Below are 19,674 nucleotides of genomic sequence, written 5' to 3'. Positions count from 1 at the left end.
CAATTGTTGATAAGAAACAGATTCTGTTCTGCATATAATGTCATATTTTTACTCATCCTTAGTTTATTGAATGTTTGTTCATGTTTTTTTGCCATTTGTTCTGTATCTTTATAATTGTTCAAGGTTTTGAAATGCAGTCATCACTTGCCAAATATTTTTTTTTAAATTCTCTTAGCAGCTGCTTAAGTGGCCTTGTATTTTGGTTTCATCCCCTTTCTTTAATGGTTCCAAAATACAAGTTTTCTTTTGTTTGTTCTTTTTCTGTCTTGTTGTTCTATATATATTGTAATTGCATGTAATACAGTTGTATTATTGCTGAGAGAAACAGAAATCATGTCCATTATTACCTGTCTTTATAAATTTGGTACCTGAGAGAAACAGAAACCAGGTCTATTTTCACCTGTCTTTATTAATCTGGTACCCAACCCTTACATTCTAGAATACAGACAACAGGTGACAAATTACATGTATAATTATCATCTTACAAGTTGCTGTTACTTTTCTTACAATACATGTACCTGAACTTTGAGGTGGAACATACAATTGTACCTGAACTTTGAGGTGGAACCTACATGTACCTGAACTCTGAGGTGGAACATTGAATTTTAAAGGTCTATACATTCTTGACAGCTGTTACTCACAAACCTCTGAACCTCTTGAAAACAAATGGTTTAATCTTAGGACCATAGAGACAATTTTCCTAGACATTTAAGAGAGGGTGGTAAAGGGTTATTTTCGTGCAACATGTTTTGCCATTTTTATTTCACGTGCAGCTGTAAAAAATGTTCGTTATTCACTGTGTTTCATGTAATATGTAAAAAGATCAACGTGCAAGAAATTTTTAATTGTTCTTTCATAGTTATATGGCAATTTTATTTCGTGTTCTTCCTTGCAGATACCCCCCTTTACGCTCCTCTTAAGAAATGGTTCAAATCAGGGGGAGGATTATAAAGGCATGTAGACTTTAGATAAATGGACTATCACACAATGACATGCAGTTCTGTTGCCTGGCGCATTTTAATTAGGATGCCTCGTTAATAATTACGGATAATTAATTGTTTTATTATACTGATGAAGATGAGTCAACAAGAAGGACTCCCACTGTGGCTTAAATAGTCATTCCGTTCATAGTAATTATAATTAGTGGAATCACTTTGAATTATATTTGTTAAATTGTTTACTAGAAGAAAATCGCTTCTTACCGTATTGAAGCTGTCTCATGCACAGTTTGGCTGCGGAGCCTCAAAATATCAAACTTTAAAAAAATATATATTTGTTAAATAAAATTGTTTACTGGAAATATGCTTCTTCTTAAACTGGATTGAACCTCACAGTAATGTACTATAGTCTTACAGTCTGAGGGAAGAGCTGCAAAACATTTAATCATACAATCAAAAATTATTTTGTTAAATTTTGTTTGCTTCTTACTGGTAAATGAACCTCATCGTACTGTACCAGCCTTTTGATATGGCTGATGAGCCCAATACATGAAGCTTCCAAAGTTATATTTTTTAAATTGTTTACTGGAAAATCCCTTTAACTGGTTTGAACCTGAAACCCAGTCTGTCACATACCCCCCCTTTGAAAACATTATAAGCACTGTTAAAGTCAACGTTCTGTTCCAATTGTGATTGTTAAAGTCAAGTTGGTGAGTCCTAATTACCCCCCTTGGAAATTCCTGGCTACAGGTCTGTAGCATAGTGGCTTCAAAATATCAAAAGAAGAGGCAGTGGTAGCAAAAATAGAGCATGGCTAGTCCTGAAGATGTTGCCTAACCTTTGAATTTTACACTTTGTTCTAATGTTGTGTTGTTATTGCTGTCCAGGTTAGAGGGAGGATTGAGTGCTCACAAACATTGTTAGACCTTTAGCCTCATTATTTTTTTGCCTGTCCAAAATCAGGAACTTTTGATACAGTAGCTTTTTTAGTTGCTGTCTTCCTATTTGTTTGTTTTGCATAACTTCTGCAGTGATCTTTTTGATTGGTTAATATTATGTCTTACTTTAAAGTATGCACATTATGATGATATTGTTCAAGGCCATAAATAATGTGACCTTGCATGAATTCTTTTGGTCTCTTGTGGATAGTTGTCTCATTGGCAATCGCATACCACATCTATTTTATCATTTTCATATACATATATTAGAGGATAAAGATGTTTTGATAGTCTGAAGAAAAAAGAGAATGAATTAAACAGAGACTCAAGTTCTGCCATTAAAATTAACCAAATTCATTGAAATTGACGAAAACTGTTTTTATATTACATAAGACAGTTACACTGATGAGAATCGAGTTATATAAGAATAAGTTCAAGATGTGGTAACAATTTTGATTCCTAAGGAGGGGATTATCAATCAGAGACCAAATAATATAGACATAAGCAACCTACACTGGAATAGATTCAAGAATTTTAAAAGAGGGGGGCTGAAATTGAAGAAAAACCAAAATATATAAAAAAAAAAAAATCTGACAATTTTCTGCAAAAATATCATAAGTTGTGAGAGCTATGTTATATTTTTTATTGATCCTAGAGGGGAGTGTGTGCCTTCTATCCCCCTCCCCCTTGGATCTGCTTCTTATAGGTCATCCTTAAGTTAGGGAAGAATTTACAGCTGGTTTAAAATCATTACACTTTTTTGAAAAATACACTTTATTTGTCATTTCTGGGACTTTTAGGGAGCTACCATTTGATTTTTATGGGGGGGGGGGGCTAGGATGAAAAATTTTGTCCTGCATTTTTTCTTAGTTGTAATCTCTGTCCTGCCTTTTTTATTTTTCATTCTATTCGGTCCTGCCTTTTTTTTTTTAGTTTATCCTTTTTTTACCTAAATTGTCATTTTTTTTTGCAAGTGTCTCGATCATCCTGCCTTTTTTTTTAATTCAAAATTCCTGTCCTGCAATTAGCAATCATTGTACTACATCTTCTTTTTTTAATTCAAGATTTTCCTTTAAACAGTAGTAAAAGATGGTTTAATAGTTTCTCAAAAAGTTTGGTGATAATTAAGTACCCAAGTTTACATTAGAGGGCAAGGGTTGTGAGGTAATTTGTAATCATGGTGTTTTCTTTGTTGAAAAGAATGTTTTCTTAAAGTAAGATGAGCTGCATGTTAATCAGAACTGTCAGTATTCAATTGTGCCAAGTAATTATTCTACTTGTCAAGTTATGTTTTCTCTCTCATTTACAATGCATTCTGGTTTTTTTTTACTTCAAACTGCCTAATGACCATACATCTAAATAACAACAAAGTGGAAGAGAAAGTACAAGAATGATAACACAGGTGCCAAATTGAAAGATTGTTGAATTATGGTTTCTTTAAAGAAATTCAAACCGTTTGTTTATTGGTTTTTAGTTGTTAAAAATGCTTGAAACAAATGTTAGAGGTAACAAATTCAGATTTTTGCCAGATTTTGTTTATTTTAAATACTAAATGGAGCAGTCTTCACGCCAAGTGGCAGCCCAGACAGCCCAGGCTTGTAAAATTGCTCTCGGGCCTGTAAAATTCCGACCTACAGGCCAACACAATCTAACTAAAATTTTTCAAAAATTAAGCTGCGGGCCTGTAGATTTAGCAGTTCAACGTGAAGGCTGAATGGATGCAAACATTCCATAATTAAAACTCATTTATTTGGAATTTTAAAGGTCAATGTCTTTGGCATAATATCCTTTAGAGACAGCAATCCAATAACACAACTAGTAGAAAACATCTAAAAGACAGATGACACAGTCAAACACAGTGGCGGATCCAGGGAGGGGGGAGGGGCTGGGGGTTGGAACCCCCCTTTTTTTGGACGATCAATGCATTTGAATGGGAGCATATAGTTGGAACCCCCTTTACTCTGGGTTGGGAACTCCCTTTTTTTTAAATGACTGGATCCATCCCTGAATAGGCTGTTAGCTATTTCTCTATATACTGTGTGTCAAACACAAAATTTTCCAGTTATTTAATAAAAAAAAAAAAAGATGTGCCTCTTAAGTTCTATTTAAATCTCATTTGATTCTCAGCTACTCGACAAGTAAATGTTATTTAAAAAAGTATGGATATTTTGTTAAAATGATCATTTACGAAGATGTGGTACAAGTCTCAATGAGACAACCTTCCATCCAAGTCACAATTTGTAAAAGTAAACCATTATATATAGGTCAACATGTAGCCATGGCTCACACCAAACGCCAAGCTATAAAGGACCCCAAAATAAAATAAAACCAAGTATACATAAGGTTCACTTATACCAATGAAATCCATGTCAATTAGTTCTCAAAAGGTTTATAATTTAAACAACAGTTATAAGTTTGCTAACTACGTAGTTTGTTAGGATCACCATCCCATGTAAGTGGAATATAAGCTATTACTATGTTCAAAGTTTAACCGAATTTGTTTAAAACTATAATCCCATGGATTTACGATTGAAGTTTAATTAAATTAAAGATACAGTCTGCCCCTCCTTCTAATCTGTGTATTTCAGTGCAGATTAAGAGTTAAGCTGCAAGGTGTTGATTTTGGAATTTAACTACATGTATGGGGTCAGTTGGAGAGCCTTAGTAAAATGTTAATCATTGATGTAGGTACATGTTGTCATGCTTTGAATTAACAGTGGCAGTCACTCAAATCATGTATTCGATAAACTCATCATAGATACCAGGATTGAAATTTTGTAATTGAGCCAGACATCTACAAAAGACTCATCAGTGACGGTTGATTAAAGTATGAAGTTAACGAGCATTGAGGACCAGCAAGTCCTAAATGTTTTGCCAAATACAGCTATTAGGGTTACCTATTCCTGAGGTATAAAAGCCTAAGTATTTCAAAAATTCAAAATTCAACTTCACTGATGAATCTTTTGGAGACGAAACATGCTTCTTGTGTTAAAAATTTTGATATTGGTATCTATAAAATTACTGTGATATCAAGATGTAAGGATGCTGGCAGGCTATAGATTTGATATCAAGATTGATATACCATTTTGCTAATAAAAAAGGAGAAAAAACTCCCATTTTACACTGCCATTAAGTTGTAAAATGCCTACAAGTATCACTTTGATATTAATGACAGTTTTTAACTAAGACATTTTAAGAAAAATATTTTATTAGAATAAAATATGTAGTTCTAAAGTTTAAAATATTTTAAAACTTTGAATAAGCCCTGTGTCAATTTATAGGTTTCCTTTAGACCCTCAGATTACAGGTGATTTGTATAATTCTAATCTTTTAATCTCATGCCTTGAATAAATATTAAACAATTTATCAATCAGTTGATAAGTTTAATATTCCATTCATAGAATAAATATTGTGTTGTGATATTTTGCTTAACATTACAAAGTAAAGATATAATATGTTGATGGTAGATTGAATAGGGGTGGGAATGGGGGAGTGTACTGGTTAAATTGATTTTTGTATGTCAAACTTCAAAAGGCATTTTTAATGCAAAATTCAATGACAAGAACTGTACATGCTTTATGTGACTTTATCACTGGAAGTTGATGGCATTTTCTGATAATTTTGTGATTACGTATCTCTGCATCAGCTGATTATGTGATTATTTTTCTCTGTGAGTGTTTTAGTTGATCATATGAATACTTGTCTCAATATCATTTGATCATGTGATTACTTGTGTGAGTATCAGTATCATGACATGTGACTACTTATCTCAGTAACAGTTGATCATGTGATTACTTGTCTCTGTTTCAGTTGATCATGTGATTACTTGCCTCTGAGTATCTGTTAATTGTATATTGTATATCATTTTATTCTGGTATCACATAAGTTGGACAAAGGTATACAGAAAAACACATTAGTTTACATTACATTGCATTGTACATTTGATCAAGTGATTACTTTTCTTGGTATCAGTTGATCATGTGATTACCTGTCTCAGTTTAAGCTGATCATGTGATTACTTGTCTCAATATCAGTTGATCATATGAATACTTGTCTCAGTTCAGTTGATCATGTGAATACTTGTCTCAATATGAGTTGATCATGTGAATACTTATCTCAGTTCAGTTGATCAAGTTATTATTTGTCTCAGTGTCAATTGATCATGTGATTTTGTGTCTCAGTATAAGCTGATCATGTAATTTCGTGTCTCAGTATAAGCTGATCATGATTGCTTGTCTCACTATCATATGATTACAAATCAGTAGTAAAAGTGGCAAATGTATATAAGATTACTGACCATAGTATCTGATTAGTTTGTTATTACTTATATCAGTATCATATGATAATGTGATTACTTCTAGCAGCTGAAATATGTCTCAGTATATTGTGATTACATCTATTTTGATAGAAGTTGATTCTGTGATGAACCATTTGTTGGTGAGATAATTGTCATGTTAACAGATCTATTAGGTGTCTCTCATGATATGTACCTTAAAAAAATACTTATCTCAATATTAGGTGATGATTTTATATCTTTTAGCTGCTGGCTTAGTGTCATGTTTCTGATGATATCTCATGCAATATCTAATCTCATTATAAGGTGATGATTTGACATCTTTTAGCTGCTGGATATGTCATGTGTCTGGTGATATATCATGCAATATCTAATCTCAATAGTAGGTGACGATTTCCCTGCTGTTAAATTGATTAGATATTGATGATTGTTATGCAGTCATTCGAAATGGTACATGCAAATTTATTTGATTAGTTGATTATGTGATTACTGTTGACTGATGCAACTTTTTTAATATCTCAAGAAACCTATCAAAAATGGAATCACACTCTGTTGATGCTTTTAAATATTTGGCATTTAACTCTAATTTGGAAAAAAATATGGAATTCTCACAATTGGAGCAATGCATTAAATTTAATGCAAATGTACCAAGCAGAAATAACCCCATTTGGATTACAGAATGATCATATATAATGTCTTATTTAAAAATATCTTTTTTAGATTAATGTGTCTAAGATGTTATTGAATTAGATATAATTATTGCAAAAATATGAAACTTGCAACTGGAGTATGTAACGTCAATTAATAAAAATACACCAAGCATTGATCATAAATTATGTCATGCTATTTGAAAAAAGAAGAATAATGCTCCAAAAACCTTATAAAATTAGATATATTGCATCAATTATAAACTCTTATGTAAATTTTAATTGTACTAATTTTTCATATTTTTTGGCAATTGCATCTCATATAAGTGTTACATTTCTGCATTTTTGATTTGCTAATTCAAAAAGATGCAAAACATTCTGGAATTTAAAGTTACAGACTTGTAGTGGCAGGCGTGATGGCAGGTCTCAGTGACTTAATATATCTGAATTTTATCACACTTCTTATCATCCCATTTGTACATTGTTAAAACTTTCTTTAGAAATTTGAACCCTAACATTAACTCATTTTGTGCATAACTTTTGTAACAAATGACATATTTTCTAAATTTAAAGTAAATCTTAACATATGGTAATGAGTTCTCAGTTGCAATAATACTGTGTTGACAGTTGTTATAAATGAGACGGGAGAATATGATACTGCTTCTTGGGTTGCAGCATATACTAAAATGTGGTCCGGTAACTTTTAATGAGAATGTAAAGTTTACTGTGCATCAATTTTGAACCAATTTTTGGGGTAATCCATGACTAGCTGCTTTAAATAGTCCTCGAATTTTTTGGCTCAACATAGTCTTAAGAGAAAAAGAAGACCTATTATTGGTCATTCATTATTATGACTCCTTAGCTCAGACCAGTCCTAAACAAAGCATGTTTGGAGGAGCAGTGGCAAATATTTATTTAGTCTTTGATGTGACCTGGCAGGATGATCAGTTAGTTTAAACATATTTTATTTGCTTAAATGTGCAAAAGGGATGAGACACAAGTTAATCAAACTTATATAGTCTTCTCCCATGGGATAATCAGTTCCCAACACATCCTGTGCTTTTTGACCAACAGAAGACATTTTAGATGTTTCTGTTATTATAAATGGTCATATTAAAGTTAAAACATACTGGAAAGTCAGACTTTATTTTAGTAGATTCCGTTGAAAAATGTGCTACTTTATCTGTCATTTCTCTGGAGTTTAAAAAAGGTGAATGTTGGGAGAATTTGATACATCTTGTTTAGTGTAGATGATTGTTCAAGGGCTAGAGTTCAGACAAATTATGAAATATAATCTTGAACATGATACCTTTGTCATGATAAAAGTAATTGATTGATTGTGTCAACACCAATTCAACCAGTGACCAAGAGTTTGAGTGTATACTAATTATAATAAAATGTAAAAGTAAATAATTACTTGTTGCTGTTTTTTTTATTTAAAAATCTCAGGATGAGTTCTAACACAAAGCAAAGTATCATGCTCTAACTAACAAGCAAAAACAAGACAGTCTTGAGACCTCAGTAGCCCAGTGGTCCAAAGTATTTCGAACTCATTATCACTAGCCTGTAAGCACTATGATTGTGAGTTTATGGTAGGTGAGTTCGACTCCAATCTTAATTGACTAAGATTGTCAGTTTTCCTACCAAATTGGGGTGGTTCTCTGTCCCGTCCCCAGGCACTGAGACTGCAGGCTTCCTCCACCAATAAAAACTGACCACCACACAACAGTACAATAGTGCTGAAAGTGGCGTTAAACACCAATTAAGGCAGTCAAAAGTTAATGAGAGAAAATGAAATTTCAATGGTAATTTTAAGCATGGTCTGACGGGATTTTTTTCTACAGCTCTTGAAATTTTGCTGAATTTATTGCAGCTATTTCACCCAACAGCAAGCTCAAAATCAATCTGTTTATTTTAGAAAAAGAAATAAAATTGGTAGACTTAAATTGATTTGTACTATTATTATAATAAGATATCAGAATGAGAAGAAAGAAATAGAAAAATGTTAAGTATTAATTTTGTATGCAAAAAATGTGTTTTTATCAGCAAAATTTGAAGTACATGTATATGGAATAAATGCTCAGTTTCATTAAGATATTGGCATGAATTTTATTATTTAAATTTTGAAACTGCAAAAAATTGAATATTTGCCAATCCCAGTGCTGCACATGTTTTAACAAATTAGACGAGTTCAAATAACTGTTTTAATATATAAAGATCAATATCAAGTCATAAAAATACAATATCGTGAGATGCTGTGAATATGGAAAATTCTGATACCAAAGAACCTTTTTGGCCAGGGTATTTTAAAAGTTTAATTTCTATTTTCTTTTAAAATGCAACAACCATTTTTGACTGCATGTGGTCAATTCATTGCGTTCATGACAAAGTTAGAAGTGGGTCTCATTGGGGTCAAAGTGTGACGAAGGATTACTGATTTTTTGTAAGCATGACACATGAAAGTCAAATTATAGTGCTGTGAAAAAGGGGAAATGAAGTCTTAAATTTTTGTAGTTTATTTTTCCACTAAAAGTAGCTCTTAATATTAAACTTTGAAAACTTACTTAACTTTTAATCCTTAATAAATTGAGAAAAAGTTTTAATATCTTTTTTTGATATAACTTACATTTATTTTGAATGCAAGAAATTTAGAAAATGTGAATTACATTAAACTGAATATGATTTATGGTAAATTAATGTTCTGGAAAAATGTTTCAATTTAATATAATTGGTGCTAATTTCATGGTATATTGAGAAACGAATTTAGGACAATAAAAACATATAAATTCTGCTACCAATAAAACTATACATATTCAACCACTTTTTATGGCTTAGATTATTAACTTATATGCAAGACATATTTTGAGTATACAGATAAGGGGATGATTGTCAATATCAGGGACAACTTAGCCCATGGAAGATCAAAGGACACATTCAAGCGGACCTTTTTAGAATAAAAAATTGTATAACTTAAATTGGTCTAAAGATACTAAAATATGTTCATGACCTGCAAGTATTTTTTCAGATAAGATAATTTATGAAAATTATTGCTAGATGTAAACATTTTCAGGTTACTATTCTGCCTTCAACAATGAGAATTAATAAACCTATAGAAAGCTATAAAAGGTCCGGAAATGACGAAATTTCATGCAATTGTAAAAGAAATTTTCAACAGCCTAATGCTTACATTAAAACAGTTAATGAACACACACAGGGCTCAGAACCTAGAACAGTCAGGTGTGATAGAAAAAGAGAGATGAATAAAGTGCAAAAATAAGTTTGAAATGAAGAAAATGTTGGAAAAAGTATGCATTACGATAGTCAAGTAGCACTTTGAAAATGAAATGGGACTCAAATCTTTTAAAAGACTTTTATATTTTATTGTGTATTGCAACAACTTATGGAGATATATCTTAATCAAATTGTTTGAAGTAGTGGCACAATAAAATTATAACTTCTGAACCACAAAGATGAATTTTACTATAGATTAAAGACCAGGGCAATAATCATGTCAGTACAGCTGCCCTCCAGGGTCATAGGTCAATGCAATAAAAGGTCAAATATCGCACTGTTCCTCATATTTAGGGAAATTATACATTGTGGCTTAAATTACAGCCTTTGTTGAAAGGTAAATTTGACCAGTTGAAATGAACATAAAGAAGCCATCATTAAAATGGACACAATTGTGACGAAAAGTATTCAGTGTCTTTTGAAATTGACATTGAAGATTAAGATTGAAACTATGTCTTTTTCTATAGAATTTTAATAGGCTATTATCAGAAATTTGAAGATGGCTTGACTTAATCGACCCCAGGTCATTTAAGGCTACTAGTTTTATAATGAGGTTTAAATGGACTGGTCTTATTTACAAAACAGGGGTTAATGTCTTAAAAATTGACTATTTTCATTGAGATGTGTAACTTTAGATCAATGATGAGAATCTTGTGTTATATAAATATTTATATAAACTTACAATCACAATGAGATATGTCAAGTAAAAAGAAATTTGAATTTATTTAAAATGTTGGAATTTATTTAATTCATTTAGGATTTTAATCATCTGTCTCATTCAGTTCTGTTGCACTTGAAGTATAAGATGATGAGCTTTTTTGTAGTTTAAAAAAGAAAGATATAAATGATATATATATATGAAAAGAAATAAAAAAAAATTTCTTAGTGTTGTCTTTTAACTTATTTGGAGCAAAATTAATAATTTAAACCATTAAAAAATCTGTTGCTGAATAGTTGAGTCTGGATGGGGTTTAAATGGTAAAAAACTATAAATGGGCACAAAAATGATCAGAGAAAAGTGTGCTTAAAAAGAAAAGAGAATAATGAGGGTGCAAAGATGTAAAGAATGGTGGAATATAAGCGAACTATTCAAGATTAGAGAAATAAATGAAAACGGGAGAATAATGAGAAAAATGGTTTAAATAAATAAAAAACAAGAGAATAATGGAATGATGAAAATTAAACAGAATATATAATGATGATTTGTCTTGAAAAAATTGAAAAATTACAGAACTGCTGCAACCCCTAATCTGTGTAACAGTCATGTCTCAGATAATTATATTAATTTTTACCAAATGTGGGAATGACAATTTAAAGACTGCATGCCACACATGTTCGACATGTACCTGATCTTTAGCTTGCTTGGTTATAATCCACAACCCCTAATCTGTGTAACAGTCATGTCTTAGATAATTATATTAATTTTTACCAAATGTGGGAATGACAATTTAAAGACTGCCACACATGTTCGACATGAACCTGATCTTTAGCTTGCTTGGTAATAATCAGTTGAACTTTTAACCAATTCTCTTCTTGTTAAATCATACAGAAATCGTTGATTTTAAGTTCTGTGGCAGGACACGAAATTCTCTTCCAGACGATTTACTATAAACAGATGACATGTTTCAACACTTTAAACTAAAGTTGTTAAATATAATTATATAAAACTGTGTCTCTCATTATAGTATTACATGATTTTTGTCACCGGCTGTCATAATCCGGTAATTTTTTGGTCATAATGATATAATAAAGAGATAATCGGTAGTTCACCGTAGTTGTATGATGAATGGGGATTCATGAGTTGGCAAACTTGCCAAGATCGTAGAGCGTGCTTTTTTGTCAGGAATTAGAATTGTTAATATTATGCAGCTTTTAATGCTTCTCCAAAAATGCATCTTTGCCAGAGTTTTTTTTTGCTCTTTTTTCTGTTCTAGATCTGGTTGTCTGCCCTATTTTTGCACTTTTCCAAATATTATGCAGCTTGATTTTTACATGAAAATGCACATCTTGTTGCCAGAGTTTTATATGATTTTTCCCCTTTTTATCTGTTCTGGTTGTCTACCCTGTTTTTGCACTTTTCCAAAATTGAATTAGACCTGTATAAATGTCATACTTAATTTATTCCATTTTGTGATGAAATGATTAGAAAAGAAGTTTTTCAGTGCAGTACTGTTTGGTCTTGATTTGTCAGATTATGCTAGTTTGAGAAAAAATAAGGCATAAAGGACCATGATTTTTTCAAGGCTGTTATAAGAATTAAGGTGACAATTAATTGAACAGTAAAACAAAACAAAACAATGTTAATATTAACATTAAATAGTTATATTCATTAACAGTTAATTGTTACAGTGAGTAAGTGAGGTTGCCAGTCAGATATCATGGCAATTCACACCAAATTTAACACTTTGTTGTACACAAGTTGACTGGAAATTTAAAAGGCAGATATTATCACATGACAATTAAAATCTAATATATAAGACTAACATTATTGTGTTAATTTACTGTTAATTTCCCTTCATTTAACTGCCTGTTGTTCTGGCAAGCCAGGCAAGAATAGCAGACAAGGTGGCTAATGTCTTAATGTTAACACTATTTATGTTAATTAGCTGTTAAACAAACCAAATATGGCTGCCTGAGTCAGCCATTTGCATGAGCCTTATTGATTACATTGGCAGTTTCATGTATGTAAAGATCATCTATGTTATGATATTTTATGCTAATTACCTGTTAAATACACTACAGGTTGCCAACCAGACGAGTGGCAATGTTTAAACAGACGGCAATGCATTCCAAAAGAAGCAAGATGTAATGACAATTTTGATTGTGGCGATCTCTCAGATGAACTGAATTGTAAGTTGTTGCCATGGCAACACCGCAAATATGTCATCTGTGACATCCATGAATAAAATGTTTATAAAAATATAAACTTTGAGAAATGTTTTGATTTATAATTTACTTGTTTGTTGCCAATTATTTCCTCAATATCTTGTATGGTTGAGGAATCTTAAAAGAAAATGCATGCAAGAGTTTTAAAAAAGTTATGACCTTAATGTTAATGTTTTTCCTTTCAACAATGTTCAAGGTCATTGCAGTTTAATCAGTTTTTTACAAAATGAATCCTTTTCAAAGTTTATGTCTGTGTTTAGTTTAATACATGATATTTATATAATTAGGAGTTATCTCCCATGAACAATTCTCTTCAGAGTTATCTCCCATCTACAATATTTTTATGCCATTTTAGGTATTGTTCAAACATTATGTCCAGAAGGATTATTTCGCTGTGGTGATGGTCAATGTATTAGTCAGTCCTTTAAATGCAATAAGAATAAGGATTGCCGGGACGGTTCTGATGAATCTATTGCCCTCTGTGGGCCAGTTGGTAAGAATCAGCACGAGTTATCTCCCTTATTTGAATGAGTTATTTCTCTTTATTTGGAATGACTTATATACTATCATGGATCAGCATTTTGGCTTTTCTGTCATACTGACACTACTGATAGGCTGAGATCATATGTATCTTCTTTATATCTTTGTTAATATGTTCAAAAATACTAAACACTTCAAACTCCTAACTCTGCAATTAATGGTATTTTAACATTTCGCACTACCCAAAGCACCTCTTGAATACAGCACTTTACTTACACTGGTGGTCATTCTATTGTTTTATGGCATGTGTTTTTATGGGTTCTGCAATGTTTTGGTATAACCACATTGGTTTTGTTTCATTGGACATTTTATATGAATTATATTTTATATCTTATACTTATGTTTTTTGTCTTTTGGTGTGTAAACAAATACTTTGGTTTTTGTTCTAACTGTTCTCTTGCCTATAATCACATATTTGATTATTTCATTTTATTGAGGATTAACTTTTAATGGCATGGGTGCAGAGTTTTGTCGATTTTACTACTGCTTTTGATGATTTGTTTTCACAATCATTTTAACCGGGTTTGATTTTTAGCATGTTCCTCAAAATTTTCATTTCATTAATCACTTTACTACATTTTAATGATATATACTAAAACATGGGATGGTCAAACCAATGATAATTAAATAATTTAACTTTATTAGTCACCTTTTATCTATATATAATACTGAAATACTAATTATGAATATCTGTTAAAAGAGCTTTTTGAGCAGTCAAGGATATAATTAACATAAAAAAAAATAATCACTAGATTTTTTTATTTAAAAGCATTTCTCCATTCTATGTTCATATCCCATGTTTTCTGTAATGCCTTTATACTTTAAATGCTATTCAGTATTGACTCTTGTTTCTATCCATGTTTAATTTTCATTGATATTTTCATATTAAAATCACTATAAGTAGTTCATATATTAAGTATTGTACACTGTCTAATTAATTTAATCAAATATATCTTAGAATTGCATATCCTAAACTTTAAGAATAGAAATATATCTTACTGATTTAGTCATATTTACTACAGACAGTTTTATATCTAGATAATAGTATATACCATTATCAAAAGTCACCATTTCAGTGATCAGAAAGAACATACATAATTATCATCATTTATAAGATTCATAGTTCTCTATTCTAAGATTCTATATATTTGTTCATGCTAACTTCTAAGGTCGATGATTTATTTTTTCCCCATTTCATGCATTCATCTTTCAGACTTTAAATTTACAGCCTGTCTTATATGACATGTTCCTTCATCCTGCTTATACTGCTTTTGATTTCCATGATATATATTATATTTCATTTTCCCTGTTCGATTCCATTCCAAAATGTCATTCCTTGTTTTCATTGATGCCATAAGACTCTAAAAATTCATCTTTTGTTTATTTTCTGTTTACATCATTACTTTGTTATATCATCTTCCAGAGAGTTTGTCCTATTTTGGGCTTCATTTATTTAAGTTTCATCATGGACTTTCTGTGAAATTGGATGATTTAAACCATGTGTTTCCGCAGCACTGACAGTACACAAACTTGCAATACAACATCACAAATTTATAATTGTTAACGATTGCATAATTTGTGTACTTACAAATCTTGAAAAAGAAGGAGTCATATACATGTATTATTCAATTTTAACAATATGATTGAGGTATGAATAATTAGAAAAAACTTTCCTGGTAATTTCTGATTTATTGACTTGAAAATCTTTAATGTTATTTTCAAGAAGATATTGCAAAGATGGATACAGAAAGGTGCCCCCTCCCTAAAAACAAATCTTTGACCCAGTTTTTATTTTATTTCCTACTTTGAAAAAAAGAGTGTATGAGGCTACTATTGGAAGGGCATATTGAGGTTATATTATTATGTAGAATGAAAGAAATGAATGGAAGGGATTTTTTTTTATTTCAAATGACTCCTTTCAATGCATAGATAGTTTATGGAGCTTGAAAAAGATATGTGAATGATTTGTCATGAGATTTGAAACCACTAATATTGCTTTCTTTGAATAATGAAATTTTGAATTTGAAAATAATTTATAACTAATGATTAAAAAAAATAGTGTACTAAATGTCTTGAGAAGAAGTTCTGCCACTATAAGAGCTGGTGAAGATATTTTTATAGAGAGGTTTAGTAATTATCAAGACAAGGTAAGTGATTTTCATTTAATTGGTACTAATGACCTATAAAATGTATTGACAAATTGAAGACTATAGTTAAATTTGGCATAGCAGAAAACATTAAATGGAAATTTGGACTGGAGTTATAGTTTCATAAAGTTGTAATATAATGATTCCTTGCTTTTGACTCTTAGAAGCAGTGTGTTGCTTTATAACAAATATGAAATAAAAAATTGGAAACATTGCTTACACTCATTGGCATACCAGAAAGCATGGAATGGAGATTTGAACTGGAGTTATAGTTTTATAAAGTAGGATCTTTGCTTTTGACTCTTAAATGCAGTGTTGCTGCAGTGTTGCTTAATAAATGTTAACTTAAAAAAATTGAAGTCTTGTGTGAAAATTGCTAATCATCCCATCCATTGGCATTGCATAAAACATAGAATGGATATTTGGACTGGAAATATAGTGATCACATAGTATCCTTGTTCTTGCCAATAAATTGGAGTACTAAATTATAATGAAAAAGCACTTCAGGCTTATTTTTTTTATGAAAGTTATTTTTGTCATATTATTTAAAGCAATTATTATATATTGCCAACATTGTGCATTAAGGGCAGAACAATCATCATTGTTGCATGTTTGAAGGAACATTTAATTTTATAATTATCACAAACAAATCGGTTGATTTAAACTAACAAAATGTTCATGATTTATGAAAACTAATAGCAGAAGATTCCTAGTGCAATTTGAGTCATGTATGTTTCAGATTTATTTTAGGCATTTTGGATATCATTGTGTCATAACGTTTTGTTGCAACTGACTTACATAACTTTTTTTATAATTAATTAATGGGTATCAAAGAAGATAGATGGATAAGTGTTTAACATCCAGAAGCAAATATAACATGATATCAGGATAAATAAGAAAGAAGCATAATAAGCTCATGTCAGTTTTAAATTCTTCAGTATAACAGATAATATGCAGTATTTTAAGTTTTGAGATAAATAATTTTAAAAGTTCATAAAATGTCAAAATATTACATGTTTCTAATGCGTTCTGCAATTTTAGGTATAAATAACCAGAGTCCTTTGTGGATTTAGAAACACATAGAATGAAATTTATTGCATTGTAAATTTTAGCTTCTGCCATTATTTGAAAGGGATACAACAAAATAATCTACGTTTTGCCCCACCCCTGTTCAAATAACTGATATAATATTATTTAATACCATCAGTATTATCCAAATATAAATGTTATAGACAATACTACATTGAAACATAAATGTTAGAGACATAACTACATAACTCAAAGACATTTTGACAGATCTTACTAAATCCCCGCCAAGATACAATGTATCTTAATTAAAGAAATTTGTAAGAATGTAAGAGTTCTTTGGCGATGGGGAGGAAAATAATGTATTCTCATGGAGAAGATTTAGGGGTTTTAGATTATTTTAGTATCATTTTATTGATATTACAGTGTGTTTTCTGTTAGGATAGAATTCTCCTCAATTTTGAATAATGTGTTAAAGAATTCCTGTTATATTGACATTGAGAAGTAAGATTGAGTGCAGTATTTTTGATCAAATTACTTATAGCTTGCTCCATTTTGAGAAATGCGTTTAAATATTCCTGTAATATTTACATTTAGAAGTTCAGATTCGGTGCAGTAATTTTTATCAGATTATCTTGTTTTTGTTTAGAGATTAAGTAACTTTGATAGTTTTAGCATAAACTTTTGACAAGGCATTGGGTTCATTATAATTGTATTACTCAATATCATATAAATATCTTCTTATCCTGATATGCATAATTACAGTGGCCAATACAGGGGGTTGGTTCTGGATCTTGGAAACCCTCCTTTTTGTTTGATAACTAATGCTTTTGTATGTGGACATATGGGTGGAACACCCCTCTTAAGGAAGCATGATTCCATATTTGAGGAAAGACACGGGTGACTAATAAAAAGAGTTGAATTCTGAAAAAAAACATATACTGTCAGAAAATATTAGGGGGGGGGGACCTCTTTGTCCTCTGGAGACTCACACAAAGAACAGACATTTGATTATTATTCTTTCTATCAAGTAGCAAAAGAAATTTCACCTCTTGCAAGTTCAAGATGTGTTTTTGACGGGGGTGGGGGGTTGGTGACAATGCTACAGCTGTTTTCATATATTCACATTTGAATCACAAGAAACAGAAGCATTTGATTTCACAGACTGCGTTCACATAATTTGCATCTCGGTCAATATTGATACATTTGAAGTCTAATATTTAAGATGATTAACATATTTTGGATTTTTGATGCATTCACCTATTTCTACTTCTGTTGCACTTAAGATCCAGCTGTTCTATGAAATATGTGTTAATAAAAACAAGATGAATGAAAATGAAGAAATTAGGTCAAATTAGAATAAATATTTAAAGAGTATTGATAATAAGGTCATTCATAAAGATATTTGTGATAGTGACTGTGTAAAAAACTTAGGAGCATCTTTATGAGGTTAACAGACTAACCGAACAATGGACCCAATACTGGTTAAAAATAGGCCAAACAAATGCCACTGGAAAATGCAAGTTTGTTGAATTTGTTCAGAATGTTAACTTGTCTTGCAACAGGCCGGGCTGGGCCGAGACGGGTCAGGATGATGGTGATCTATTGACCCTTCAAGAGTTGTTGCAAGAGTTCTTTAACCTTCAGAGACCAATGGCTCCTATCGTGCACAAGGCTTCAGATTTAAGGCCCATGGCTGAGTTATAATGCACAGCTTTAAACAGCCTCTCATCATCATATTAAGGAAGCTGGCTTGTCATGTTTTGGATTTTTTGTCAGATTTTCGGAATCCTCTGGTTTTATCCATTTGAATGCATTGAAAAAATTTGCCCGGTGACCCTCATTTTTCTTTTTGAAATTCTTTAACATGTATAATGATAAGCCATCTGTAAAAGTCTTATAAAATTTTAATTACTTTTTAACAGTTTTTGAGAACTTTAACTTGCCAATGATAAAGCTATGAAAAGTCAAGAGAGAATATTTTCCCGCCAAAATTCCAATGGCTCATATCTCGAAAACAAGCACGGTGACCTATATATTTTTTTTGCTCTTTGGATTCCTTTATTAATTCCTTATCAATATAAACAAGTGTTTTGAAAAGTTAATTACTTTGAAACTGAGAAGCGAACTCCCTTAAAAAAATGAACCAAAAACAAAATGTTTCATTGGCCTTGAAATCAGACATTTTAAATTCTAAATATAACTTCCTAAATAAATAAAAGACTTTTTATCTTGTACTGGTTCCGTTATTCACACAATAATTCGTTAAGTAGACCAAGATACAGTTTATCCAAAAGATAAAAAGATAAAAATATTGGTTTTTCAAAATTAATAAATCTGATTTACTGTGTTTGACCTAAAGTAACATTGGGTCTTACAAGTGTTTACATAAAGCTCTTAGTAATACAGTAAAAGTGCTTTAGAAATGAATTGAATATTTTTTTTTTTCTAGGTTTAGAAATATTATATAATTCTACTGTCTTCTTTATATGATATTAATTTTCTCATTTGATATAAAAGTCCTAAAAAAAAAGACAAAAAGTTTTCATAATAGTATTTTCACTTGATAGAAATTGGTTACCATAGGTGAATAAATGTGTATATAAAGAAGATTAGGATAATGTCATTTATACAGCATTATTAGGACACAAAACAAACCCCAAAAGAAGTCTAAAAAGATACTTTTTTATTGCCTTAATTCAAAGGAATCATTTGATTTCATTCCTGACCTAAATGACCCACTCCCCTGCCATATTTTTTACCAGTTCACCTTCAGACAAGATTTTGGCACTTGTAACCTTAAACTTTTTCCAATTTATATTTCCAACAATCCAACCGTTAGTTTTTCTATAAAGTATTTAATTTTTATGTATTTTTTGCTCATTATTGCATAACTTTAAAAATTTTAAATATTTATTACAAAGACAAGATAACCATATGAAAAGAAGTCTTTTCAAAGTTTTAATC

At 30.9% G+C, this 19,674-nt stretch overlaps 1 protein-coding gene across 6 annotated transcripts in view; it reads left to right on the top strand.

Moving 5' to 3' along the window:
- LOC143059737 (uncharacterized) overlaps positions 1–19,674 on the top strand; it is a 122,219-nt gene that overhangs the window by 33,996 nt on the left and 68,549 nt on the right. For 5 of the 6 annotated variants that reach the window (XM_076233285.1, XM_076233282.1, XM_076233284.1 and 2 more), the window contains exons 2-3: positions 12,851–12,958; positions 13,350–13,487. The exons of the other annotated variant lie outside the window; for it this stretch is intronic. In XM_076233285.1, the coding sequence (XP_076089400.1) occupies positions 12,851–12,958; positions 13,350–13,487 (246 nt within the window). The remainder of the gene's footprint in view (positions 1–12,850; positions 12,959–13,349; positions 13,488–19,674) is intronic. 6 annotated transcript variants of the gene reach the window in all.

This window comes from Mytilus galloprovincialis, chromosome 14 (genome assembly GCF_965363235.1).
Source record: "Mytilus galloprovincialis chromosome 14, xbMytGall1.hap1.1, whole genome shotgun sequence".
In the NCBI taxonomy this organism is placed as follows: Eukaryota; Metazoa; Mollusca; class Bivalvia; order Mytilida; family Mytilidae; genus Mytilus; species Mytilus galloprovincialis.
This window is presented reverse-complemented; position numbering and strand designations above follow the sequence as displayed.